Here is a 27,346-nt window from a genome sequence, read left to right on the forward strand (position 1 = left end):
TCCCTCTAACAAAACTCAGGCAGATAGATGCTTTCGCGAGTCTTTCCGAGCGGCGCCGGTGAGACCTGATCCATATTTGGTCCTCGCTTTTAGAGTCGTGAAGGCAAAACGCTTGGGATGGAGCGTGGAGTTGGAATGCGCGTGGGCGATGAGACCATTGATAGGCGTCGAGCGCGGACGCGTTCTGTTCTTCGTGTCGCCTTGTGGCGTCGTTGCGAATCGCCGTCGCGTTACACGTGCTTGAGCGGTGCGATGCCGCGGTGGTGGTGTGACGACGTTTTGTCTCGGCGGCGGCTCAGGCTCAGCGCATCGCGGAGCACAAGCGCAAGTACGAGCGGAAGCGTCTGGAGCGGGAGCTGTGCGACCGCAAGGCACGCGTGAAGCGAGCGCAGGAGGAGCACGAGAGGGCGCGCAGGGTGGGTGGCACGCGGCACGTCGCCGACGCGGGAGAGACGCGTGCACAGAACACGTCCACGCGTAAAAACACGGATTTGGCGCACGGGGAAACGCACGACGTAGAACACGATTCCAAACGCGCGGCCAACATGCCCAGAACGCAATTGACGCATGGCATAAAACGCGCGTGGAACACGGGAAACGCATGCTGAACGCACAGAGAATACGCGTGCAGTGCACCCTAAAAACTTGCATGGGACACGTGATTCGCACACGTATGTAGTGCTTGCAAAAAACGCCAAACACGCAGGAAATGCACGGAGTACATACTAATGGCGTGCTCGACACACGAGAAACACCGATAATGCACGCTAAAGAACACATCCAGAACACGCTTAAACATACGAACAATTGCACATTTATTGCACAGCAAGTGGACCGCAAATACACGTGAAGTGCATGACATACACGCCGCACGCACGCACGCACGCCAAGTTTCTTGCAGCGTCTGCTCATCATAACTCGTAGGTCACGTGAACCCTGCCAGCGGTCCCAGCAGGCTAACGCAGGAGTCGCGTCTGTGCGTGTACAGGAGGAGGATGCACGCCGGCAGGCTGGCGGTGGAGGCTTTGGGGGATTCCCTGGTACGTGTACATACACACACACAAGCGTACATGCACACATACACACGTACACCCATGCATGTACACACACACACACCCATGCATGTACACACATTTGAACTGACAAACACCGTGGCTTTAACATCCATTACCAAACCCAGTCATACCACACCAGCCGTAGCCTGAACGTTCTACCCAGGGCTTAATTTCTCACTCGGCGTGTTTCTGGTCACAAGTAGCCACGGCTTTAGCTAAACGTATACTGGACGTGGCACGCCGGGTGCGGAAATCATTTCTGCCAGTCGTGGACCTGGACAGAGCTGAGTCTACCCTCGCAGAAACGGGGTCTGTTGATCCTTTGCTCCACATGTTTACGTGTGTGAGAGAAATGAGCGTGTGATGTGACGCTATTGTAAACTTATAATCACATTTGTTGGGAAAACTGTTACGTTGTTTACATAGCATTGTTTTAGTAAGTTTTAGAGGGGCTTGGTTTGGCCCCATTTTTTTATTTAGTATAGATTTATACTTAAAGTTTTGAGCTGTATTGTATTATGATTACTATTGGGATCAAACATCGAAATGGAATTTTTTGCACTTTTTTGTACGCAGCATGGACGGGTTGTGCTTTTTCTGTAGGATTTTATTGTTTACTACGCACGTGATGTTTAGATTCGTGTACACCGAATTTTAGGTGTATCTTGTAATTTTATTGTTTGTTGCGGTTGAACCCAAATCAAGAGCCGAATGGCTCACAGGGTAAATCCTAATAAATGAAACTGAAAACTGAAACTGTCTCCACTGACTCCTGTGCTGCGTTGTAGGTTTCCCAGGGGGCATGCCTGGGGGATTCCCTGGGGGAATGCCGGGGATGCCCGGAGGAATGCCGGGGGGAATGCCGGGGGGAATGCCGGGAGGAATGCCCGGGGGAATGCCGGGAGGGATGCCAGGAGGGATGCCAGGAGGGATGCCCGGGGGAATGCCTGGAGGAATGGGAGGTCTCAACGACCTCCTGAGTGACCCAGACGTCATGGCTGCTGTACAGGTGCGTGTCGGCAGTGGGGGAAGGGCCCCGATGCATGGCAGTGGCGACGTGTGACGGTCTTGATTGTCAAAAGGGCTCAGGAGGTGTAACATCTTGATGGTGATTTTGAGGATGCACAAATGATGATCATCATGAGGAAGATAGGTGGTTGTTAATGTGTAATGGTGATTATTAGAAGAGCGATCTTGATTGTAGTCATAATGACAAGTGGCGTGTCTGTGCGTCTGCATGCTCGCGTATTTATGTGTGTGGCTTGTGTGCATGCCTGTTCGTGTCCGTGCGTGTTTGTCCATGGAGAGTGGTCGCGTAGCATTTCGCATACTGCACCACGCACCCGCCGACTCGAGTTTGATTCCTGCTCGCGGCCAACACCAGTTAGGTCCTGGCCCTCCCGTAGGTCGACTCAGCCTCAAATGAGTACCTGGTGAGGTGTGTAAACATCGCCACTAGGGAGACAAAGGCGGTCGGGCGTGGTGTTAGCCACCCACCCCCTCGTATGCCCAAGTGCCAGCCTTCATAGGTGCCACTCGCTAACAACACTTGCCCCAACAGTCTGTTAAGGCTATACGGGGGGGATCTTTGTCTTTATACGTGCGTCTGCGTGTCCGTGTGCTCACCCAGGACCCCGAGATCATGGCCGCCTTCCAGGATGTGGCGCAGAACCCGGCCAACATGTCCAAGTACCAGGGAAACCCCAAGATCATGAGCTTCATCGGAAAACTCTCTTCCAAGTTTGGGGGGGCTGGTCATTGAGTCCCCCCTTGTAGTGGGGGGGGGGGGTTCAGGGGACGCAGAGGGGTGGGGGTACAAACCCCCCGAGGGAAAGCATCCCACAACTAGGAAAGGCAGTAAAGTGGCAGCGGTGGGCAGTGATAGCCGGAACGGCTGCAATTGAGCGAAATTCTGCCTGCGATCGTTTAAGTGATAATGACTGTGACAATTACGTTAAAACCTGGCAGTTATTTTTTTTGGATACTTTTCTTTGTTACATTTTTCATTTGTTTATCGGGGTAGGGGGGGGGGACAGACGGGCTGGACAGCACTGAATCCACGTTGTGTTGTAAACATCTCATCGGCGAATCACACCTCAGGAAGGGCGCTCGTTCGGTCTTCGCGCCAGCAATCCCCGGTCGCTGGTTTTATTCACGCTAAAAACAAAAAAAAAACAAGAGCCAGCGGTGAACGAAATGAATGTGTGCTGGGATTTCAGGGGGAACTAATGGGAAAAGAGAAACGGTGGTGGAGATGATCGGTCACACACGGTCGTGCGGCTTCAATACATTTTTAGTCCACAGATGGTGTTCGTCCACTGCGTGGCAACAGCACGGAGGCTTTATGCTCGAGTCCTGTTTGAAGAGACATGAAATTTAGAGTGCTTTTTATATTTTTCTCCACCTGCTAAATCAAGTTATTTTAGTACGTTGCTCGATGGGTATTTTTTTTGTTAGATGCGTGCATGACTTGGCAAATTCATGTCGTGGGTTTTTTTGTCGAGCCGTTTGTCTCCTGTCAATGCCGTGGAATATCTCTCCCCAGGTGAAAAGATGTGGGCCACACATGGTAGGGGAAGCAGTCCTTCACGAGTACAGATTAAAACGGGGCTTAAATTATCTTTATCGGGCTCTGGGAAATGTGTTTAACGAGCAATTTGAAGTGATTGGAACACGGCAGCTTGTTGACCGGCCTTGTCTTCGCGCGACAAGCAAAACTGGTGCGCGTTCATGTCGCCTTTGCCATCTCTGCATCAGTCGGGCTCAGGACACCAGAGGTTCGCAAAGTAAAGTGTTCGTAGTTTCAATGAATTGCGCGAGCATTGCCCAAAGCGAAGGTAGTTCCGCGTGTCTAGGGGCTGTCACGTGTGGGAATGAAGTGTTCCGAGGGGAGGGGGTGGGTGGCATGTTTTGCCGTCACCGCCTCGGCCGCAGCTCTTTGCTTATTAAGCCCTTAACTTGATTTCCGACCTCTCATCTCCCCCGCACCCCTCGCTGAGCACACGTCGGTTGTGTCTTCCTTGTCTTCGTCTACTGATAATTCCCAACCTCTCGTCCTTTCGCATCCTCCTCCAGTGGTGGAGCGCCGAATGTGGCCCATCTATTCAAATCCTGGAGCGATGCTCGGGGCTGTTTGGGTTTCATTGAAAACGATGAATAAACACATTCTATAGGTGAAACACAGCCTCCTTTGTCGAGTTCCTTTGCTTGTTAGAACATGGCTTACCATGGACGCCATCGGTTGTGGTGCTGAGGAGGGTGGTGGAGGGCAGCCCTCATGGTGTGCTGTTGTGCAGGCAGCAGGCAAGGGATTCTGGGAATGAAGCCAAGCAGAGAAACCTCGTGGCAGCGCTGGGGGGGGACACAGCTGCCGGTTTGTGCGTCGATGGGTTTCATGTTCACAGAGTAGTACACTTGGTGGTAAAGCATTCATGGTGGACGGCTTGAGCTTGGGATTGGTTGGGAACAGTGATTGATATTTTTGTAAACACCGTTCGGAAGTTGCCCAGGTTACACACTGGGCTAATTGTCACCGCACTGTTGAGATCCGAGTTTCGAATACAGGTTTTGGCAGCCCATAGTTCGACTGAAGCAACTTGGTCTTAGCCAAGTCGGTGACACAAATTTTTTTTTTACTTCACTATTTTAATTGACGATTACAGAATCATGTGAGTCGGATCCCTCGAACGGGGCATGCAGGGAAGGTGGCAATACCCCCTTGGTGTGCATATAACAGGTACATTCATGGGCTCTCAGATGTAGATCCAGAGCTTGTTCTTCAACACGGAGTGGTGCACCGATATCTGTGAGCGACGAATGGAGGTTTAACCTCACGCTGTCGAGTGCAAATATCAACAATGCAAACAAAATTACGACACTTGCAGGTTTTGTAAAGAAAGTTTATTATTTTACTGATCCTCTCCTCTATACACACTAAAAAGAGGTACTATATGTGGACTAAATGCCCTATCCTCCTTGCTGCCCGACTCACAACCTACATTCAGCAAGTGCTGTGTCTGTACAGCGTAATGTTAGAGCAGCCGTTGCCAACTCCCTGTACTGTGGACCCACCCCGCAAACATCCCAACAGTTCGCCCGTTGGGCACCGCCGACCTCCCCCCCCCCCCGCATTGGGAATGGAGGTTGGTGAACACGGGAAGTAGAACTTTGTGGGGGTGGGTCAATAGCGGCGGAGTTGATAACAGCTGTCACGACCAGCTATTCTCAAACGGCAGTCGTCTCTTCCCCCATCCTGCAGGGAGTGGGAGTCCTTTACCACAGGAGCACTTCCAATTTAATTTCCCGCATTCAGGTGCTGGTTGCATAACCCCCCCCCCCCCGCCAAGCGAAAATGTCTCTTTCCTATCTCGAGCAGTGTCATTGTAAGAGAAACGTTCACTTGAGCCGATTTATGCAACCAGCCCACAGGTCCCAAAAGCCAGGCTGGGCCGCAACGGTGACAACACCAGGGACTGGGGTTTGAGAACAGCCGTCGGATATAGACCCCATTACCCTCCCCTCCCAAGCCCACCGTGGCCTCTCCACTTTAGTTGAAAAAAAAAAACCCTGGGGCCTCTTTACCGCAGAAACTCCTCCTAGGCCGCGGCTCCCACGCGCTCCAGGACAATCCCACGTTTTCCACTCTGAAAGAATCCCCGGCGATCCGGTCCAGGACTTCCAAGGTCTTCCCAGAACCCGGGGAAATGCGAACCCCTTTTTAAACGGCAATGTTGCCAGGGGGGGTTTTGATGCGACGCGTGGACTGAAACTGCGCTGTGTGTCGCACCCGCTAGAGCGAGTGTGCCCGTGTGAGAGCAGCGCTGGGGGGGGGGGGGTGCGACTCAACTCGAGCCGATTGAGCGTCAACGCAGGGCAAATCCCAGGCGCGTCGCTCCGCTCGTTTTAAATCTCCCGCGCGAGCTGTGGATTATACACGCGCCGTTCTCACCACCGCAAAGGGATTTTTGGGGGAAACCCGAGTGAGATATTTAAAACCACAAAACAATTTAACCAGGCCAAAAATCGCAGAAACACCTGTAAGAGCTCACTGTAAAAACCTCGCCCAAATCGTTTTTAAGCGCAATTTCTTATTTTGTACGAGCACTGGTCGCTTTCTTCTGGAATGTGTCTGTAGCCGAAGTGGATTCACTGTGCTACGTTCAACGGTAAGTCGAGAGTTGTGTCCCTCCGTTAATAACATGAATAACGATAACATTCAAACGTTAATAACACTTAAGTTTAAAAAATAAAAATATATAAAAGGCCATGACACGTGGGGACTGAACGCCTGCTTGCACGCACCCCCGACAGTGGCAGGAGAAGTTCCATAACCGCATCGCAACTCACAAAAAAGAAACCCTCCCACAACACACAAGAGCCAGGCAAGAGCGGTGGTTGTCAAGGGCAAATACGGCCAATGCGAGACCTCGCAGTTCAAGATGCACGGAGATCAAAAGTATCCAAATTGTAATTGCCATGGACAGTTAAAAATTACGACGTAGATCCCTCGACCTTCGTTTTTTTTTGCTCTCTGGAAATTCGACTTGCTGCATGTAAACCTAAAAAACACACCGGCTGGGGGTTTTACTTTACCTGCCATCTGATTCATATTAAAAAGACGATGACAAACCCATAGGGTGGAGGCTCGCAAGCACCGCTGTTGGTTTTGCAATGAAAACACGCTCTCTCCTGCCGGCGAGAATTGGCGGGACAACAAAACCAGTGTGCGCGCACGCGTCATTGTGAAATATACCCAAGTCTCGCTGAAGCGCGGCAGAGGCCCGCCGATACCTTGCAAGCCCCGTGAGATCGTTCTGTACATGCACAGCATCCTGACTGAGCACCAGCCTTAAAAGAGACAAGTGTGAGCGCATTCCACCTTTCAGCGGTACAGCAACGTGACAAGATGTGACAACGGTGTGTTGGCCTGACCCACGTTCAGCATCACGGCCCTATGCCATGCCACTGTGGCAATCGGACGTGATCATTCAAAAGGACCGGAAGTTTGTGGTGCCTCTTGTCGGCACGCTGTGCCAGCATGTGTGCAGACTGCCAAACTGGTAGTCGGTGCCCAATAGTGGAGGACTAATAACGAATATACCGTTGTGTTACAAAGAGAAACACCCACTGCGGGAGCGATGATCCTCGTTGGTAGAGATGTCCAGATTTCAACTAAGGTGGTAAATTATGGTCGCCGAGCTCCCAAGACAGCGAGCGGACTCTTACTGGGTCTTGTATCGAGTTCATTGAATGTACACACACGTGCACCACCTTCCAGCGGTCTACTCCCTCCCTTACGAACGCTATTTGCCACTGGTATCACAAAAACGAATTTTCCATTAATTGGATGAAACTCGCCCAAGACTGACGACGGTATCTACCCTTTTAAATCTTCCGACAAAGCAAAATGTCGCTAATGCACATTTTGCTGTGCTCGCTAGCAGATGCGCGAGTCCTCTTTCTTGGATGAGGAAATCCTGGCTTGGGTTAAGGTTTCAATCAACCACGTCCCAGTACGACCACGCGCTTTCAGAGACCCAACACCTGGAATCGGCTCAACCGTGGAACAAGCCGTGGACAATTTCCTCGCTATCCAAGTACATTGCTACACGCGAATTGCATCTGGAATTCTCTACACGACTGCATCGACAGAGTTGAGAGAAAGCGATAAGATAAACCGATGAGATCTGCAGACACTGCGCGTATATATTTGGACGGCAATATCTGTGACGTTTGCTATTCGCGAGTATCTCCGGAACGTATCCCTCGCGATTAACGAGGGAAAACTGTATTGACTCGGGGAATTGAGTTTGTTTACGAAGAGAGAGTGGGGATGGCGGGTGGGGGGGCATGAGGCTTCTGCTGCAAGCCAAGGCCGCTTCTCACAAGCACCTTACTGGAACCCAACTCCTCTGGGATAGCGCGCCACTAGTTCAGGAGCGACCAGCCACTGCCACAAACAGCAGCCAAGCACGAGGTGTCAATTCACTTCGCTCGACGAATATACAGTATTTAGAGAACGACAGTTGTCGTGCGATTGTTTTTGAGAGACCCTCTCTCGCCGGCGAGCTTGGGCTGGGGGGTTCAGCGGCTGTAACCTCACCACCCCCCCCCCCCCTCCGCACAGCAGCTATGGGTATTACTAAAACCGCGAAACCGCGAGATGACGGACAACACCGCGGGGAGACGAAACGTCGATGCAAAAGAGAAGAGCTGTTTCTGCAAACCAGAGCTCCGGAGTGTGAATCAGTCGACTCCAGTCACCTGCACGGGTCCCTCTCTCTGCCTTGCGGTCGCTTCAATTCGAGGCTCGCCGGTAGGAGGGCACCCCCCCCACCCCCAACGCTGCCCACAGAACAAAGATTTTTTAAAAGTCCCCACCCACTCCCAACTGCGCAGCGCAAAGAGTTCCCTGTAATGCCTGGAGCAAGCGTGTCGACGCCGCGGCCCAGGTAACACACACAACACACGTGCCTAGAACTCAGGCTCGCGCAGGCAGGCAGGCAGGCACCCCACTTCCCCACCCCCGGCCCCAACCACCCTCGCGCCCCTATGTGTGTAGCACCAATCCGGCGGTGCTCACAACCGTGTGCGAAGTCGCGCACGGCGCCGGAAACACAGAAGAAAATATACACTATAGCCGACCTCCCCCCCCATCCACTGCTCGCTGCCCAGTGCCGGCCTAAACCCCTCCCCCCCCCCCCCAATTCCACTTCATGTCAGAGTTCAAAGGCACAGAGCACTCGCGCTGACACGCACACAACACGCCTGCCGCTCGCGCACCTTAAGAGCAACTACAGTCCCTTTTCATTTGTTTCGTTTTAACTGTTTGCTTGACACCACTGCCACTGGATTACCTTCCGGGTGAAGAGCCGGTTGCTGCTCCTGCCTAGGCCAAGTTTAAAAAGGTCAAACCTCAGCGGCTTAAGGTCAAACGTTGGATTGTACCTTTTGTGGATTAAGCCAGTTAAAGTAGAGATTAAGAGACCACCCAATCAGAGACCGGGATTTGAAAATCTAAAATGTCCCAAGTCTTCACGCTGCAGCCTTACGTAGGCGAATTAGTAAATTTTTGTCCGTCAAGTATCTGAAAGAGACCTGCGCTGGCTTCAACACAGGCAACCGCTTAGCCACGAAAATAAGCCTCAAAAACAGCACAGCTTATTTTCCTTTCTTTTTTTTTACCAAAAATATAGTTTGTCATAAAAAATTAAAACAATAAAATTAAAATAAGCTAACAAGGCATGATTAAGACTTACACCTAACTTCAACAAACGCTACTACTCTACAGCCTTCAAAATGACTGCAAACTAAGGAACTCGATAACATTTTTTTGACTTTTTTGTTGTACGTCAACCTACGCCAACCGTAGGCCGCGCGTGTTTTTTTGTAAAAAAAACAATCTAAGTGCTTTCATTTTCGCAAGAGACATCCGAGCTGAGCATCGCACCTGCCTGTGAGTGCAGGTGAGGGTGGGAGAGCAGGGGTGGGGGGCACGGTTTCATCAGGGGTTGTGGTTGGTTTAAAACTATTTTTTGTTTTGCGCGACAAGACATCACAATGTTTGGGTGGGGATACAAACTCGTTTTCCGTGGTGGGGGGGGGGGGTGGAGGGCGGGGGGGCTGCGTACCCGCCACCGCCACGTTTCTTCCCCGTGTTTTGTGTCGTGCGACCTCATGTCCGTGACCACGCTGCCGCCATTCGCTCTCGGCTCGATGACATGGAGGCCTCAACTCCACCCCCTCCCACTCTGACCCTTCCAGCACTTCAGAGCTGCCCTGGAGACTTCACATTACTGCTTCTGTCCGCTTTCCTCGTTTTTAGCGACACTTTCTTTGACCGCTTTCGTTTGCTCAAATTATTTCTCCACCCGACTGGTTTTGCCGTTTCCGCGGAGCGCGGCGACGTGCGTGGCGCGCGGCGATGGTGGTGGGAGGGGGGTGGGGGGGGTTGAGGGGGCGGCCATCACGAGGCCTGCTCGATCATCTCCACGACCACGCGTCCCTCGTGCCGGAGCGGCACCCGGCTCCCGTCGTGGCCACGATCCGACGCCTCTTCACCTTCCTCCTCTACTTCCGCCACGGCTGCCGCGGCCGCCACCACGTGCCTCCGCAGCCGCTTGATGATGACCTCGCTACGCGCGCCCTCGTCCGCGTCGTCCCTGTCCTCGTCCGAGGGGGAGCCGGCCCTCCGCAGCGGCGACGACGACGCGGCCGCCACGGCCGCCACGGCGTGCAGCGGCCGCCCTCCGTCGTGCGTCCCCTCTATGTGCTGGATGGCCTACGCCCACACACGCGGTGCGCACACGGTACCGTTATGCGCCATCCTTCTTGAAACCACGCACGTGCGCGTACCTTGTACGCCGTTTCCTTTTTCAACACGCGCAGTCGCGAGCGAGCGGGCGAGCAGCGTCACCTGCACGATGGTGTCGAGGTTCTGCCGGGACGTGGAGGCGCTGGAGATGACGGAGGAGGGCGGCGCCATGGTTACCACGGTGACGTGGTGTGGCGGCGGTGCCGGAACAATCACTGTCGGGTGCTGCTGGGGCTGCACACACACATACACACGAATCAATCCTCGAACAAAAATCTTAACACCATATTATGACAATCAAATTGCTAGTGTAGGGAGGGGGGGGGTGAACCATTACAACTGCGATTTGTAATGCGCTTATAACATAACAATGTCTCAAGAGCGTGTAGGTGAAGAGGAAGATTTTAAGGAGAGACAGAGAGAGAGAGAGAGGAGGGAGCAGGGGGAAGTTGCCTGGGGAGTTCCGGAGGAGAGAGCGTAGCGGCTAAAAGATTGGCCGCCAATGGTGGAGAAGCGGATCTTGGGATTGAGGTGGCAAGAGTCAGTGCAGTGGAGGGAGCTGAAGGAGCCGCTGGGAGGAGGTTGCAGAGGCAGCGAGGAGGCGCATGGCTGTGGATGGATGTGAATGTGAGGACAAGGATTTGGTAGTTGCACACGCTTCCTGGCTAGGAAGACAGAGAAGTGAAGCCAGGAAAGGAGCGATGCAAGTGTAGGATTTCAGAATTAGAATATGTATTCATACTGGAGGAATCCGATGGAGCTATAAAAAGCTCTTCTTCTTTTTTCGATTTAAAGCTTTCGTGACTGCAGGGATTCATATTATTGCTTCTTTCGGTAAAGTCACGTAGAAGGGAAATAATAAAATAAAACTATAAAATTATCACGACGTTTTGATTGCAGCATCATCATCATCAGGTGTGATGATTGCTTGTGTTACAATCGAAACGTCGTGAGAATTTAATAGTTTTATTTGTATTATTTTATTATTTCCCTTCTACGTGACTTTACCGAAAGAACCAAGAATATAAAGCTCTTTTTCACAGGCGTCCAGTAGATTTAGTTCAGGAGATACCCGGGCTGCAGCATTTACATGCCTAATGTGCACGTGCAGACCTCAAAGCGTGCGCACACACCGACATAAACACCGACACACCAACACCGACAACATAAACACACCAGCACACGCACCTCTGACAAACGCTGCGGCTGTAGCTTGTGTCCTAGGATATGCTGCTGTTGCTGTTGCAGCATGTGCTGCTGCTGTTGCTGAATGTGAATCTGTAGTTGCTGCTGCGGGTCGATCCGTAGCGCCGTGTCCCGGTGGGGTGGCTGTATCTGCAGCTGCTGAGCGATTCCCTTCAGCTTCTCTGGGTACAGCTGAGCCTCCATTGAGCGCACCTGCTCAGCCCGGGCAACAAACAAATAAACGCTCGCAACCGCAAACACTCACGCACGTACGCACGAGCAGAAGTAGACAGATACGCGATGCGTCCTCGAGCATAAGAATCCACGTTTCTGGATTCGTGTACATTGCACGTTATGAGAATCAAGTGACCCCTGCAGGCACCAGCGGCCACTGCACTCACCACGATGTTAAGTCACCGAGCTGCCAGAGTGGCGCCAATCCTAACGCCCCAGGGGAGCTCCGCGCTCCAAAACCACCAAGTGGAATCGGCACGAACCCCTCCAACTGGGTCGCTCCTGGCTCCTAACCCAGTCTCGTGTGTCCACTCCAGGCACCCTGAACTCTCATCCCTTACGCGTCTGTCCCTCTGCCCGCCTGCCCTCCCTTCTCCATACCCCTCCATCCAGCCCCATTCCTCCGTCCCCCCACGGTCCACACCTGCTCCTGCAGGAGGAGACGCAGGCGCCGCTCCTTGTCGAGGGAGGCGCGCAGCTCGAGGAGGTCACGTCGCAGCTCCTCCGCCTTGTCCTCCTCCAGGATGTCCGGCGAGCCGATCCCCTCGTCGCGCTCCTCCGCGCCGCGTCGCGCCCGCAGCGGCGAGCCTCCGTCGCACTCCTGCGTGACGCGCACGGACGAACGCGCACGTTCAAGCAGACGGCGAGACGATCGCACCGGTACGTACGTTCAACTCCTTTCGCAACGTACGTCGCCAACCACGCTAAATCGGAGGTGCACTCATCTGTTCAACTCAACAATTTTTATTTGACCGGGTAAGGCCCACTGAGCTACATTGCCTCTTTTTCAGAAGCGACCTGGCTATCATAAATGATAGCTCAACTTAAGCGGCTCATCACGTAGACATTTATAGCAGCCAAATACTAAATGTGGAGGGAAAAACCGGAAGACCCGGAGAATAATCCATGCGACGAAAGAGAGACATGTAAACTCCAAATATACAGCAGGCGTCAGGGTCGGGATTGAACCCACAACCTCCTGTATCCCAGGCGAGGTATTTTAAATCTCACCACCGTGGCACTCACGGAGGCCACAATGTAGGTAGAGGTGAGACAACTAGAGCTGAGATATCCAGCTATAACTACAGTAACCGATTAGTCTACCGATGAGACATCACTGTGTAGCAAAAAAATTTTTTTAGTTTCTGGGTAGTAAGTGTTATTTCCTAATTGCTTATGCCTCAAAAGTACAGAAAATGGCTATTCCCCACAAACTTTGCTTTTGTAACTAGGACAGTGATACTTTGAAATTTACCTATTTTCAATGAGAAAACGTGGTGTGCATTTGTGTCATTCCTTCACGTAAAGTCCTGGTCACAAAAGCAAAGTTTGTGGGGAATAATAGCCATTTTATATACTTTTGCGGCATAAGCAATTAGAAAATAACACTTACTACCCAGGAACAAAAATCGTGTTACATCGTGATACCAGTTCGATGCACCAGCGCGTCACATTTTAATTATATTTTCATCCATCCAGACGCATCACCCGAGTGCGCAACCCCAAACTGCAGCTCCGAAACACAACCTCCAAGCCATTTCTCTTAGCGGCGCAATGGGAAGGATCTTGCGTTCATCAGTGGCTGGAGCAATTAACCAATGGAACGGCTGCAGTCAAGAACATTAACCACGTGTCCTCCATGTGAGCGACGGAGCGAGCGCGCCCCCTGCTGCTCAGGACTGGAAACTACCACCGGTCACGTGGCTTTCACATAATTTCCCCAGCCGAACGTCATTCCAAATCAGTAAACTTATTGCACTTCATTCAATCTGACGAGAGCCCAATTAGATACAACTTATCGCCCGCTCGGGAAGCGGTCGTTAAAGCGGGCACGTTTAACGCCACAAATGAGTTGTGTGTGTGAAACTTAATTTTTATCGACGCCTCATGGCTCACTCGCGTCAACAAATTCTTTCACGTCTTTTTGACATCAGACCCTCCCATAATTTCCTGCAGAAATGAGCAGTAGACTGCAACCCTGTGGCCCAGATACGGGCCCGCGACCTCGTTTCATACAGCGCGCGACTTTGCATCACACGGTTCCGCGGCCACTTTTTTTTAAGTGGCCTACAAACTACATACTCACGCATCACTGCAAGCAACTAGGTCACATTAATTGGGTCGTAGGGGGGAATATTTTCTACCTGGCAACAACACCGTTGGTCTAATCTTCGGGGCCTCTTGCAGCGAGGCCGTGGCGCGTGACAACGCCAACTGGGCTCTCGATAAAGAAACAAGTCCAACTCCCCCCCCCCGATCCTGCTGCCGTGGAAGGTTCCCCACAACATTGATCGCGTTGCCGACTCGCTGCCCGTGGGGGAGCCGGGCTATCAGCACGGTTGCCCCGCGTGACGTTGCTGTCGCCCCTCACCTGCACGAGGCGCTTGAGGTGAGCGTTCTGCTGCAGTAGCCGCGTCTTCTCCTGCTCCAGGGAGTAGATGTACTCCGCCGTCTGCTGCAGGATGGCGGCCTGCGGCACGGCAACAAGTCGGCGTGGCTTTTGTAATTAAATCGATTCTCTGAAGTTATAGTTTGATGCGACGTTAGCGAGAGCTCGAGAATTGGATCGAATTGTTGAAGTCGTCGTATAAATTACGGCGACGAATTGAACCTGGGTTGCTGAGGGAATGACAAGTTGCACCAATGGCCACACCGTCATTCCCCTACATACAACGGCGGGGTTTTTATGAATACAAAGTCCTCCCAACCCACCACAGTACCCGCCTCCCTTACGTTGTTACGCGCAGAACATGCCTGATGATTACTAAATACTTCAACGTGAGAAAAAGCAACAAAAATAAAGCCACCTGTGTGCACTGACAGTGCTCAGCATTGAATTGGTATCAACGGATAAACTCAAAACAATCTGTTTTAACTTGTAACCCATGGGCGTATTATCTGGGTTAATCATGTTTGCGATAAAAAAAATGAGTGCCTGCTAGTTTATGAGCTGCTCCTCACTCGTCGAGAGTTAGCGACTCCGAGGCAGGTCGTGACACCGCTGCTACCAGTCATTGGCACACAAACACACAAGAGATGCGCACGCCGATGGGTGCGTACCTTGCTGAGCTTCTCGCCGTCCGTGTGCGGGATGAGGGTTTTGAGCGACTGGAAGCCGGCATTGATGCTCTGCATGCGGCGGCGCTCGTTGCTGTTGGCGATCTCGCGGCGGATGCGCCGCTCCGTGTCACGCTGGCTCTCGGGGGAGCCCACCGACACGTTACCCAGGCTGTGAGACACGGTGAGACAGTGGTGAGCAACAGAGTCTGGGTGAGACCCACAGCGTTCGGGTGAGACAGTGGTGAGAGACAACGTCTGGGTGAGACACAGCGAGTCTAGGCGAGACGCACGGTATCTCTCTGAGAGACGCGCAAACGACTCGGTGGACTGTCACAATTCCAGGGTCACCATTTAAGGTCACGATCAGGGTGCGAGTTACAATTCTCCAATTTGTCTTTCAGGGACATGATCCGAGGTCACAAATCAGGTTAACGATGCAAACGTACAGCCCTTTTGTACATGTACGCATACATTTATAGCAGTGTGCATTTTAAAAGAGTGCTAAAAATGTTTGGATCGGAAATAAATAAAAATTACAGGCACAATTTTAAGCATGTAAGATTAGCGTAACAATCCGTATCAATCAGTAAATTGTTAAATCCATGGCATGAGGTAAACGTCTTCATAAACTAGCATTCTGCCATGTTCATTTTTTTTGTGATTAACGCTAACACATAAACCACAAACCATAATCCTGGCAGGTGATATATCATGAAAATTAAACATTCCACTTGACTCATGAGCCAAGCAGGTTAAAGTAAAACTCAACTATTTTTTTTGCTAAAACAATTTTTATTTGACCAGGTAAGGCCCACTGAGCTAATAGCTAGTTTGTCATAAGCGACCTGGCCACAAATGATAGCTCAACCAAGTGGCTTATACTCCGGAAATTTTTAACAGCCAAATATTCTAAACGCATGTTTCTAAATGAAGAAAAAAATCGGAGGAACTGGAGAAAAATTCACGCGACCACGGGGAGAGAGACACGCCAACTCCAAATATACAGCAGGCGTCAGGATGGGGATCGAACCCACGACCTTCTGCATACCAGGCGAGGTAGTTAACATCTTGCCAACATCCCAAATAAACTATGATACATGATTAAGTTGGTCGGTAGTATATACAGTGTCCATCATGGGCAGAACGCTTAGCGTCTAAACTGTTTTGTATAAAGTCTTCCGATTTACTGGCCTCTTCTGCGGACGTTTCATATTGCATTTTTCTTCCCTCACCAAAACGATGTTCTCCATAAAGCATACTACGGTGCCCTTCTTTAACGTGCCACAAAAGCAGCTATCACTGTGACCTTGCTATCACACGTATTTCTAACCTAGGGATAAAAAGTAAATCTAAATATGTATTCGCATTTGCTTCCAATAAGCCGCGTTTTGGTGCAATAGCTAAAAGACAAGCCGATTAGCAAAAAACGCTCCGAACAACCGTGCTTAGAGAATGCTCACGGGGGGGGGGCATTCATCACATGCGCAGCGGTACTTTGCGAACATGTAGGTGGTACAGTCACGTGACAATGACAGGTGCATCAGCTCGATGTTAAACAGCAAAGGTGGCTTCACACAGGTGGCGGGCGGGGGGGGGGGGTGACTGCTCATGCGGGGTATATAAGGTTCATTGGGACAAAGCCCGTGCCATTGGGAGCCCGAACAGCAGCAGCACCATGGAGTGCTCCTACTCCACAACCCCCAGGCCTTGTGCTGCTTGGGACCTTCAGAGCCACCTGTAGCTTCTTCCACAGCGAGTGGGCAAAGCCCCGACCTCACACCACCCCCCCACTGCTATCTCCCCCCCCCCTCCTCCCAGCGTATATTTGTTGCTCATTTCGTCATCAGCCATGGCTAATCCACCGCTGTATGAAAGCCTCCACAAGACCAGCCTTCCTCTCACGATCATGCGATATTATGATCCACCTAGCACCTGCATGACAACAGATTTCGCTCCCCCTTTTTGAAATCTGAAAGCTGGCTCGCGTGGCTGTGAGGATCTCCCATCCTTGGTGGTGGTGCTGCTGCTGTTATTTATGTTCTGTATTAACCCCCTCGGGTATTAAATGAATGCTCACCTGTCACAATTTGCTGCCAACTCTGCGCATCAATGAGCCATTGGACCCTTTGTGTATTGTATCGGGGACTCCTCGTGTCGTCATGGACTGATAATAATTTACGCGTGAGTGTTAGGGCCAAACCAGGCAGCAGCAGCAGCTTAATCATTTGCAGATTGTGGCCGCATCGTCCACAGGACCGCCGGCTCGGGGACACAAGCTTTCAACAACTTGCATCGACGTTGTTCTGCCTTGCACCGGGGATTACAAACGATGCTTTCCTTAAAATGAACGTAATCCAAAACTCCGGTAACGGGCCCCCAACATTCAAACACATTATTTAAGCTCGTCAGCTATCCGGACAGACAATATCCAGCAGGATTCATTCATTCAACGCACACCAATTCTATAAGACCCCCCCCTCCTCCTCACCAAACCCACGCGCGCAATTCCACCTTTTGTGGTCACGTTCAGCAAAAAAAAAAATCGGGCTTGTAAACAACACAATTTGCTACTTTGGACGAACAGATGTTGTTGACGAGGGGCAACTCCGTGCAACAAAAAGTATAACCCGTAAAAACAAAGTTTTTCACTATAAATCCTTTATATATGCGCGGCAGCGAACTTAATATAAAGGATTTAAAAATATATTCGCCTGTGGAGGACGCGGGAATCGATCCCGCGACCTTTGGCATGGGAAGCGAGGGCGCTACCAACTGCGCTACTCCGCCACGGCCTGTGGAGGGGTTACGCTCTGGGCTCTTATACTGTGAATGAGTTCTATTTGAATATATGTAAAATAAATTTGTTTTGCCTAAAAAGTGTAACATTTTGGGAATTTTTTTTCACGAACATTAATTGTCTGGCACAACGAGTCTGTGTGGAAAATGTCAGCTCGATTGGATCACGGGAAGTGGGTTAAAAAACGACCGAAAGATTTGCACGGTCGTAAGCAAGCACGCAAGCAAGCAAGCGAACTTAATATAAAGGATTTAATAAAGGATTTAAAAAAGAAACACGGGAGCCCGTCCATTGAACAGTCACAATGAGAGACTGCTGCTGCTGCTACCGCCACCGCCGCTTTCCTTTACGAGACTGTCGGGAGCCTGGCTAGGAGAGAGGGCCCCATCCCTCGTGTAGTGGCAACAAAACCACGGTGACTGGTCCGCCATGTGGCCGCGGACAGTTAAAGGGGGACACACCCCCCCCCTACGTCACACCCCCCCCCACGACCCCTCCCCCCTCTCACGTCACCACCCCCCCCAATCCAACGGCCGCTTCCCCCCTCCCAACTTGACGGCCACTCCCCCTACCCACGGTCGCTTCCCCCCCCCACGTCACTCCCCCCCCGACCCCCCTCCACGACCCCTCCCCCCCTCACGTCACACCCACCCCCGCACGTCACACCCCCCCCACGACCCCTCCCTCCCCCCTCACGTCACCCCCCTCAACCCACGGCCGCTTCCCTCCTCCCCCCACGTCACCCACCCCCCTCCCAACTGACGGCCACTCCCCCTACCCACGGTCGTATCCCCCACCCCCACGTCACCCCCCCCCCCTCCACGGCCCCTCCCCGGTCACGTGGCGGGAGCTTCCATCAGCTGTGGCCGTGCACGTGTTGCGGCCTACAGGGGGCGCCACGTGCACTGCCCCATGGCCCCCAACTCAGTACGGAGACGCGAACCGCAACACTCTAACCCCCACACTCTAACCCCCCCACTCCCACCCAGTGTTCCTCGCGAATTTTCAGGGAATGGAGCCCTACTTTCGCCGATAAGACATCATCAGTGCGAGGGCGGCCACACATTTGAAACCACTGGGGTTTGACAGCAGCATGATAATGGTGGGGGGGGGGGTCACATTTGTGTACTGTCGGGGGCCGCACTAAAGGCAATCAGGGGCCGCCAGTGGCCCGCGCGCCTTGCAATGAGAAGAACACTGATCTCTAGAGACGCGACACGCAGCAATGTAGCCTGCCAGCCATTGTCCATCCTACTCCAAGAGCCAAAAACCACGATCGATCATAGATTGACACGGCTCTAGCCGACTACAACGACACCCCCCCCTCACACCACTCGTGCAAGCACACTCCAGTGTAGCCTACCCCATCCCGACACACACCACAGAAAGACCCACACCAATCTACCCTACTCATAAACGCACACCGCTATGGCCTCGACCAGCCATGCTCCACCACTCACACGCCACTCGATCAGAACCACACCGCTCTATCCTGTTAACCACGTACACTGCTAGCTAATCTACACCACCACTCTACCACACATCGCTCTCGCCTATGCTGCACCGTGTCATGCCCACACCACTCACGCAGACCCACACAAACCAACCCTGCTCTCTGCTCCTCTTGCAATCATCTTAGTACGTATGCAAAAATCTGTCAAAACGTGACACTCCCCCCCTCCCTATATGCATGCGTACTTTTGCTCCCCCCTCCCTTGCGTAAACTAGACGCACCCCCACGCCCCCGAATCCTATAGAACGGCCAAAATTTAATCCACTTAGAAACAATCAAGGATGAGTAATATTAACGTGTTTAAGCAAACAGATAGTCCACCGCCGCACTATCCAACTCATTTGAAGGCCAATGTAGACAAATTACTATCGTACGCACATTGTCAGTAGCCCCCGCCCCCATACGCACAAGCGTACGCATTTGGGTTACCCCCCCCCTCCACCATGCATTACGCACTCAATGGATGGGCCCCTATTCAGGCGCTGCACGTGCGCGCGCCTTTCCCGCTCTCTCTCAACCCTCCTCCTCCTCCCCCCGGTGTCTCCTGGAAACCGCGAGTTACGACTGCTGAGGGCTGGGCCAGTCCGGAGGGGAGAGGAAAGGAAAGGGAGGGGAAGGCATTAGGAGGTGCCCAGCAGCAATTTCTCCTTCTGCCCAACCCCATGATGAGCGGCGCCACTCCTTCTCCCATTCATTTACAGGCTCCACGCGCTGGCTACCCCAGTCCACGTGCTTGCTGCTGCGAACCAAAGTTTCTCTCCCCCCCCCACCTCCTTACCCCCTTTTCCAATCGTCTCATTTTGTTCGATACTTGTCCGACGAACAAAACGATTTCACCGGCAGCAATTGGAGAGCTCTCCCGGGCGGGAGAAGCCGGATCAATGCCCATTTCGTCAAGACGCGCATCGCGTGGGATGGTTTTGCACCAAAAATATTCAGTAAAAAATGTCGTCCTTTTGGTACAGACTATAACAGATCGGATATTTCGGAGTAAGTTTAAGTTGAATAGTTTTTTACATATAAAAAACCCACCCATTGACCCCCCACCCCCCCCCCCCCATGTATAATTGGATGTACGAGACATCAATTCACTTGCACAAATAACCACAGTTGTTTACGGCGTCTTAAATCAATTGTAATAAAATATAAATGAAGTCTTGAATGGAATGCGTCTATCAAGGCGGGACTTATAAGATCCACTTTCCCATAGCAAAAACTGGGGATGCGTCTTAGTGACCAGTTTGTATAACTTTAGACACTGGGAACATGTTTTGGCCGATCATTTACTTCCGAAGCGTCTTATAATTTTATAAATCGGTCTCAAAATACTTTTTAAAACTACCATCGCAATGCGTAAATGTAGAATTTGACTCGATGTAAACCTCTTTATACTAAATTAAATTTCTCAAGACACTCAATGACAACCACCCCGTTATTGTAAATAACATGTTGCAAACGGTACATACAGTACTTGTGATAACCCCAGCCATATAGCGTGGCTGTATTAACTTATACCACCGCAATGAAACAATGTTTACACATCGGCAAACGAGTCTCAAGACTCGTTGTGGAAGAAGATACTGCACCGGGATGGTTGGTCAATTCCATTAACGAGTGTCACGGACTTCACTTGGAAGGAAACCAAACAATAAATGTTTTGTAATAAATCCATATACAGTACTGCCACCTTCCAATCCTGCACAGCATCTGTGATTCCCAGACTGTTGACCCATCCATGTAGCTAACAAGCGACGAACTCTGATTAGCTTACAAGTGCATATTCGGTAAAGGTGCGTACGAGTGATTTAAATAATGCCACTTAATACTAAGTGCGTTTGATTATATATTATTAAAAAATTCTTGTTTTAGTATCCTTACTCGTCCATGCTGCAGCAAGTTATTCTGCATTGCTATGGGACCACCCCTATCCCTCTTTCCCCACTGCGTAGTCAAGTCAAACCAGACGCAAATACTCCCAAAGCAGCATGTGTCGCCACTACAAGCCGTAGACACAACTGCACTTCGTACCATTCTCCCCACTGGATGACAGTAGTTACACGTGCGTGCCTGTGTACATGTCGGGGGGTCGACCTCTAGCACGCACTCATTGCATCGAGGCTGCAAACACCAGACCGATGGTGAAACTCGACCCCGATCATTAATCAACATCATCGATTGCTCCGGGGTAACATTAAAAGCTAAAGTGCATCGCTTTGGTTGGGGCCGCCAACGACGTTGGATGTTGCGTGGGTGGGAAATCTATTCCTGGCCAGAGTAACGTAGAATTTCCGTGCAACGTGGGCTGCCCACCACGTGTTTTGTCATCGCCATCGTTGCTGATGCAGCAGTAGCTGCGGCACGTGCAAGACGAGCTAATTGAACAACGCTTCTCTCTCGCACTTGACATATGGGAAGCTCTCCCCTCCCTCCATTCTCTTTCCCTTCTCCCGACACGCGGTCCCACAATCTTCACGTTCTCCGCCACGTGCTCCTCATCCTCCCTAGCTCCGCACTCTTCCTCTGCTGCCGCTCCCAGCATCTCCCCCCCACACACACAAATACATTAATTTCCCACTCTCCCTTCCATCTCTCTACGGTACATCTCTTCCCGCTTTGTCCCCATCTCCATCGTTCACCCCTCCAGTGGACTCATTCTCGCCTTCCCTTCTCCCCCTGTTCTCCACAACAACCGCCCCCCCCCCTTCTCCATCATCTCTCCTCTCCCACTACATTCCATCCTCCCCCCCCCCAAAATCTCCGTTCTCTTCCACAGACTCCCATCTGTGCCTGCTCTCTCTTCAAGCATCCCATCTATCCCTACACACATCACCGTAACACGATCTCCACCCCCCGCCACACCACCACCTCTCGCCATCTCCACGTTAACCGCACATCTTCTAATCTCCCCCCACCACAACCTTCCTACACATTTACCTCTCCTCTCTACAACCTATCCTCTCTACAACATCACCACCCCAACATCTCCCTGTCGGCCACCTCTACAAACACGAAATCTCCTCCCTCCCGCGTCTCCCCTACAAACATGGGGGGCGGCGTGGTCACCACGTGGCCAATGTTTTCAACACAATCGCGCGCCAAAGGCGCTCGGGCGGCGTTTAAAACGACAACACCACGACGGGGGAGGGAGGGGGGGCTGCTGCTCCCCCTTTCCGTCAAATTAAATAAAAACACCGATTACCGCTCGCAACAACAATGCCCACGTCTGCCGTGCAAAACAACAACCCGATACAACCGAGCACACGCGCAATATTTAAAGTGCGCAACGCGCGCGGCGTGCGATGTCCCCCCTCCTCCCGTGTTGCAGCTCTCTCTCTCTCCTCCTCCCCCCCTTCGTCAACACTTGTTCTCTCTCTGTATCACCGTGTCGCACGCAACTCGAAACGACAACAACGCCCGCCCGACCGACCTGCACAGGCCGCCGATGACCTCCTGCTCCGCCTTGCGAAAGTCTCCCAGCGCCACCGCGGCCGCGTTCTCCGAAGGCACCACGAAGTAGGCCATGCTGCCCGGGGGGGGGGGGCAGCAGCGAGGGCAGCTGCTGCTGCTCCTGATGATGGTGGTGATGAAGCTGCTGCTGCTGCTGCTGTTGATGCTGCTCCTCTTGATGGTGATACTGCACCTCTTGATGGTGATGGAGCTGCTGATGCTGCTGCTGGTGATGAAGCAGCTGCTGATGCTGCTGCTGATGATGAAGCCGCTTCCGCTGCCTGCAGCCGATGTTGGTTCAACTACTGACCACCGCTCGAACGCTTCAGCTGTTGCTGCTGGACACTGTCGATGCAGCAGCTGCTACTGCTGCTGCTACTTCTGCATCTAAATGCAACTACTCGGGACTAACCCAGCCTCGCTGCTGCTGCTGCTTCTCCTTGTCGCTGCTGCTGCTGCTGCTCACCTCTCGCAACTCTCAGCGACTGTTCCACCGAGACACTTCAATGACTGACACTGACGCTGCCGCTGCTGCTGCTGGTAGAAACGACGCGAGCACGGCGTGGCTTTGGGGGGGGCTGGGGGGGGGGTGTTGGTGGTGTGGGGGGGTGTTGGTGGTGGTGGAGGGGGGGGTGGTGTTGGTGTCGGGGGGGGGTTGGTGGTGTTGGTTGTGGTTGTTGTGGTGGTGCTGTTGGGGACACACACACACGCGGCGAGCGAGAGAGGAGCGAGAGCGGAGGGAGAGGCCCCGAAAATGGCGGGAAACAGCTGGGCGAGCCGCAGCACCGCCCCCCCCCTCGAGCCCCGCCCCTCGCCCCTCGGGCCCCCACCGCCGGGGCCGCGTGTGCTGCCTCCGCTGCACGCCCCACGTGTCAACAAAGCACTACATTGGTGGCCGCGTGGTGCCGGGGGGGGGGGTGTTTAATTTTAATTTTAGTCGCCGCAGAGCACGTTCGGTTAAGTGGAGACTTGTGTGGGTCACGATTTGACGGGGTTGATGGCATATTTTGTAATTCTTTTTATCAGCGCGTGGCTTATTACGCACTAATTTAGAGCGTATTGGTCACCCCGTTTTCTTAAAATGTCAATGTTCATCCTATAAAGTCCCATCACAAGGGAGAAACACAACACAAATGTTTTGTCCGTATTAAAACTGCTTTACGCCGTATGGAGCTGAAAACTGAATGTCCCTGTACAAGAATAGCGGGTGAATCGAATGGGTTGACACGGTATGATGATGATGATGCACCTCCCCTGATTTCAAATGTTCTATCTCAATACACAATAAAAAAAAACCAACACTTAATTTTCATATGTATTATCATGGTTATAGATGAAGGTTTATCATGACATTAAAAAATATCTCGATTAAAGGAATGAAAGCTGAGTCGAAACACGTTTGCTCCTGCTAATTAAGCACGTGGGGTGTTATTTTTAGTATTGTATCGTATTCTTGTTCTCTCAACACTGTTTACATCAGTTATACATCTTGACTTAAAGCTTTCGTGACTGCAGGGATTCATATTCTTGAGTCTTTCGGTAAAGTCACGTAGATATAAACAAATTCTGAAGACGACCGCTTGTGTTGCGATCGAAACCAAGAATAATAATGTTTACGGCAAATACTTTGTAAAAGCTGTGACGAACGTCTAATTGTTATGCCACCCCAACCCCAGTTTTTTAGACTCTACTTCGCATATTTAAAGGGCAGTTTTTTTGTTAATGTAAAAATAGATTTATTTTTTATTTATTCGGAAATGTTTGGAGGCCTGCGAATGTCCGGGATGGAACGCGTCCCGAGATTCACGTCCACGTGGTTAAAGACTTGATCGATTAAAATCATCTTGCGTTGTGATTGCAGGTGGACCATATATATAGCAGCATCGTGAATGATGACGATAGGGGGGGGGGCTTTATACAGGAGTGGATCGATCGTGGCCACTAATATTGCAATTATTTTTCTAACCATATCAGTGTAACCCCCCCCAAATCAATGTCTGTACAAACCTCCCAATAAAAACCAAATTGCACAGAACCTACCGATTATTATCGGTTCAACAAAAGCAATGTGACTTTAGAGAAACAATTCTAGATTTGAAGCTTTCGTGACTGTAATAATTCATACTCTTAGGTTTTTTCGGAAAAGTCACGTAGGAAAAAATTATAATAGAGAAAAAAAAAATATTTCTATTTTTTATTTGTATTATAATTTACGTGACTTTACCGAAAAAAACCTAAGAGTATACTTTAGAAACAACTCGCAATGAGGGATTCGTCTGCACATCTCCCCGCGTGCACCCATCGCCCCATCCGTGATGTGGTGACGGAGCTCGTGGGCAGCAGCGTCAGCTGCGCGGAGGGATTCCGGCTGCTGCTGCTCGGGGCGCCGCGTGTGGGGAGACCTCGTGTCTTGGAGGGGGGGGGGGAGGTGTTCATTTGCCCTCACAACAACGACGAGCCCAGCCCAGCCAGCCCCCCTTGCTTTGATCACTCGCAACACCACAACACTTCGCAGGCCGCCCTTCTGTCCGCTTCACGCGTTTGCGTCGCACGGTCACGGCCGTTCGAAGGCTGGATAGGAGCTCAATTGCCGCGAGTGAATGGCGGCGGTTGTTTGCAGCCTGTCGAGTGGTTGATGATGGTGGGTTGGTGGTTTATAGTGAGTGGATGGAGGAGGAGGCTGGGCCATCGTGAGCAATGACGATGGTGGTATTGGGGGGGGGGATGTAAACGAAAGGGATGGGCGGGCTGGCGCTGCTTTCAATGAGCGACCATCACAAATGGCGCCTCCGCCCTCGTGGTGCCGAAGAGACGAGGGGTGGTGGCGGTGGGCGGGGAGGGGGAATTGCCCGCACGCCGTCGCCTTTGTAACGAACGCCACACACGCCGACCACGTGCGTTGCCGTTGCCAAGATCGACACGAAGGCGGCCATCTTGGTAAGGGTTCCGTCCGCGTGACTCCGTGAGGGAGGGTGACGTCACAGCATGTGACGTCACGACCACCGGCTGTGTTGCCAGCGACAGTTATCCAACCCCCACCACAAACCACCCCCGACCAAGATGGCGGCGGAAGCGCATGCGCAAACCAAATTGGTGCGCGCGTGGCGTCATCGGCCACCAGCTGATGGAGAGAGGTGGGTGGGGGTACTTTTGTTTTCTTGTTGCCCGTTGGTCGATAGGTAATCACGTGCCGGTGGCGAGCGAAAGCGCGACACCCCATTGGTTGGATTTGAGATATTGGGGTGGGGCCAATGGAATGTTCTCCCCAACTCTTCCACACCTCCCCCCACCCCACCCACCCACTCCTACACACGCCCCCCCCCTCCTCCCCCCTCCAACTTCCGTTTGCTGCGAGTTGTGGATACGCGCGCGCTGATTGGGTGGTACGCGACGGTTGAGTTATGTTAATCATTTATGTTAATTATTTTATGCAAATTAAGGTTATGTTAATTACGCGCATACCACGTGGGCTCCAGTGCGAGCAAATCGCGCTTGAGCTCTTAAAGTGAAGCCGAGACGCTATTCTAGATTCAATTTTAGTTTTGATTGCGCGCGTCAATCGATCAGGGTAATCGATTACCGATACCAATTACTGGCGACCAATCGGAGCCGGCGATGGGAGTGCAGGGCGCGTCACGATTTTGCTGTGCAGCGTAGTCCAGAAGTCTTGTGACCACCCCCCCCCCCCATTTAATTATCCTAAAACTTTATTTTTAAATTAATATTTTAAACATAAATAAATATGCAAATTAAAAACAATGTTAGTAGTCAAATAATTGGGGGAGGGGGGTCACAAGACATCTGGAGCACCCTGTAAATCTGGCTCTCGATTCATACGCATAGAATGCTTGTACTGATACACAATCGATTATGTAAAATATGTAAGTAGATTAATCAAAGTATTATTAGTATTATTAATCATTATTAATCAAAGGATTATTTGCTGCATTCGCAGGGCTGCGCAGACATACAGTACTGTAACAAACTCAACATATTAGTCACCAAAAACACTGGCCTCAAATCGAACATTAACAGCTAGGCGACGTTTCGGGCAATGACCCTTCATGGGGACCATCAATTCTATTTAATTTTAAAGCAGTGCTATTGACGAATTCGTATTTTGTTTATGTTACACATTCTAATGTTGCTGTGAAGACCATGACAGACTGGTAAACATGTATTATGCTTTTCTTCATGTAAGCTGAGGCATCGATTTAAAGTTTTCGTGACTGCAGGGATTCATATTCTTGGTTCTTTCGGTAAAGTCACGTAGAAGGGAAATAATAAAATAATAATCAGGTGATGATGATTGCTTGTATTGCAATCGAAACGTCGTGAGAATTTTATTGTTTTATTTTTATCATTTTATTATTTACCTTCTACGTGACTTTACCGAAAGAACCAAGAATATAAGCTGTTCAGTTTTTTTTTTATATAAATAAGAGTTTTGTCAAACGATTAAAAAACCTTACGTCTCGAGTTTCCTGGCTGGCTGCTGGTCAGGGCTCCTTCACCCCAACATTAACAATTCAGAATCACAGTCTTTATTGAGACTGGAGGAATTCGATGAGCTATGAAGCAATTTCCCACAGATGTCCAGTATTGTTAGTGGCTGCGGGTCTTTTCCGTCGAAGCTAGCTGCCTATGTGGCTCAATTTGACTTCCCGTGGCACGAATAAGACCTGAAACGGTGGAACAAGTTCGGAAGACGTGACATTTCGACACCTGAAGATGTGGAGTAA

General features: G+C 51.3%; 2 protein-coding genes across 3 annotated transcripts in view; one reads left to right on the forward strand and one right to left on the reverse strand.

Moving 5' to 3' along the window:
* Positions 1 to 4,238, forward strand: part of ST13 (ST13 Hsp70 interacting protein) — a 31,707-nt gene extending 27,469 nt beyond the window's left edge. For both annotated transcript variants that reach the window (XM_078867093.1, XM_078867094.1), the window contains exons 9-12: positions 300 to 416; positions 989 to 1,040; positions 1,844 to 2,064; positions 2,686 to 4,238. In XM_078867093.1, the coding sequence (XP_078723219.1) occupies positions 300 to 416; positions 989 to 1,040; positions 1,844 to 2,064; positions 2,686 to 2,817 (522 nt within the window). In that variant the 3' untranslated portion in view covers positions 2,818 to 4,238. The remainder of the gene's footprint in view (positions 1 to 299; positions 417 to 988; positions 1,041 to 1,843; positions 2,065 to 2,685) is intronic.
* Positions 4,239 to 8,601: 4,363 nt separating this feature from the next.
* On the reverse strand, positions 8,602 to 23,196 carry TFAP4 (transcription factor AP-4). The gene is made up of 7 exons (XM_078867096.1): positions 22,585 to 23,196; positions 14,848 to 15,016; positions 14,159 to 14,257; positions 12,212 to 12,388; positions 11,557 to 11,766; positions 10,471 to 10,602; positions 8,602 to 10,335 (listed from the first exon to the last, which is right to left on the reverse strand). Exons 1-7 carry the CDS (start codon positions 22,677 to 22,679, stop codon positions 10,021 to 10,023), a joined length of 1,197 nt encoding a protein of 398 aa, XP_078723222.1. The 5' UTR covers positions 22,680 to 23,196; the 3' UTR covers positions 8,602 to 10,020.
* Between the last annotated feature and the right edge of the window lie 4,150 nt (positions 23,197 to 27,346).

The sequence above is a fragment of the Lampetra fluviatilis genome, chromosome 23, assembly GCF_964198595.1.
Source record: "Lampetra fluviatilis chromosome 23, kcLamFluv1.1, whole genome shotgun sequence".
Classification (NCBI taxonomy): Eukaryota; Metazoa; Chordata; class Hyperoartia; order Petromyzontiformes; family Petromyzontidae; genus Lampetra; species Lampetra fluviatilis.

Bases quoted from the DNA above. Each gene is read 5' to 3' on its own strand.
- TFAP4 (XM_078867096.1), bottom strand. From the start codon at position 22,679: ATGGCCTACTTCGTGGTGCCTTCGGAGAACGCGGCCGCGGTGGCGCTG. The intron at 11,767-12,211 runs GTGTGGACCGTG...CGGGCTGAGCAG, and splicing joins GTCTCCTCCTGCAGGAGCAG to GTGCGCTCAATGGAGGCTCA. The intron at 10,603-11,556 runs GTGCGTGTGCTG...GTGTGTGTGCAG, and splicing joins AGCCGCAGCGTTTGTCAGAG to CCCCAGCAGCACCCGACAGT.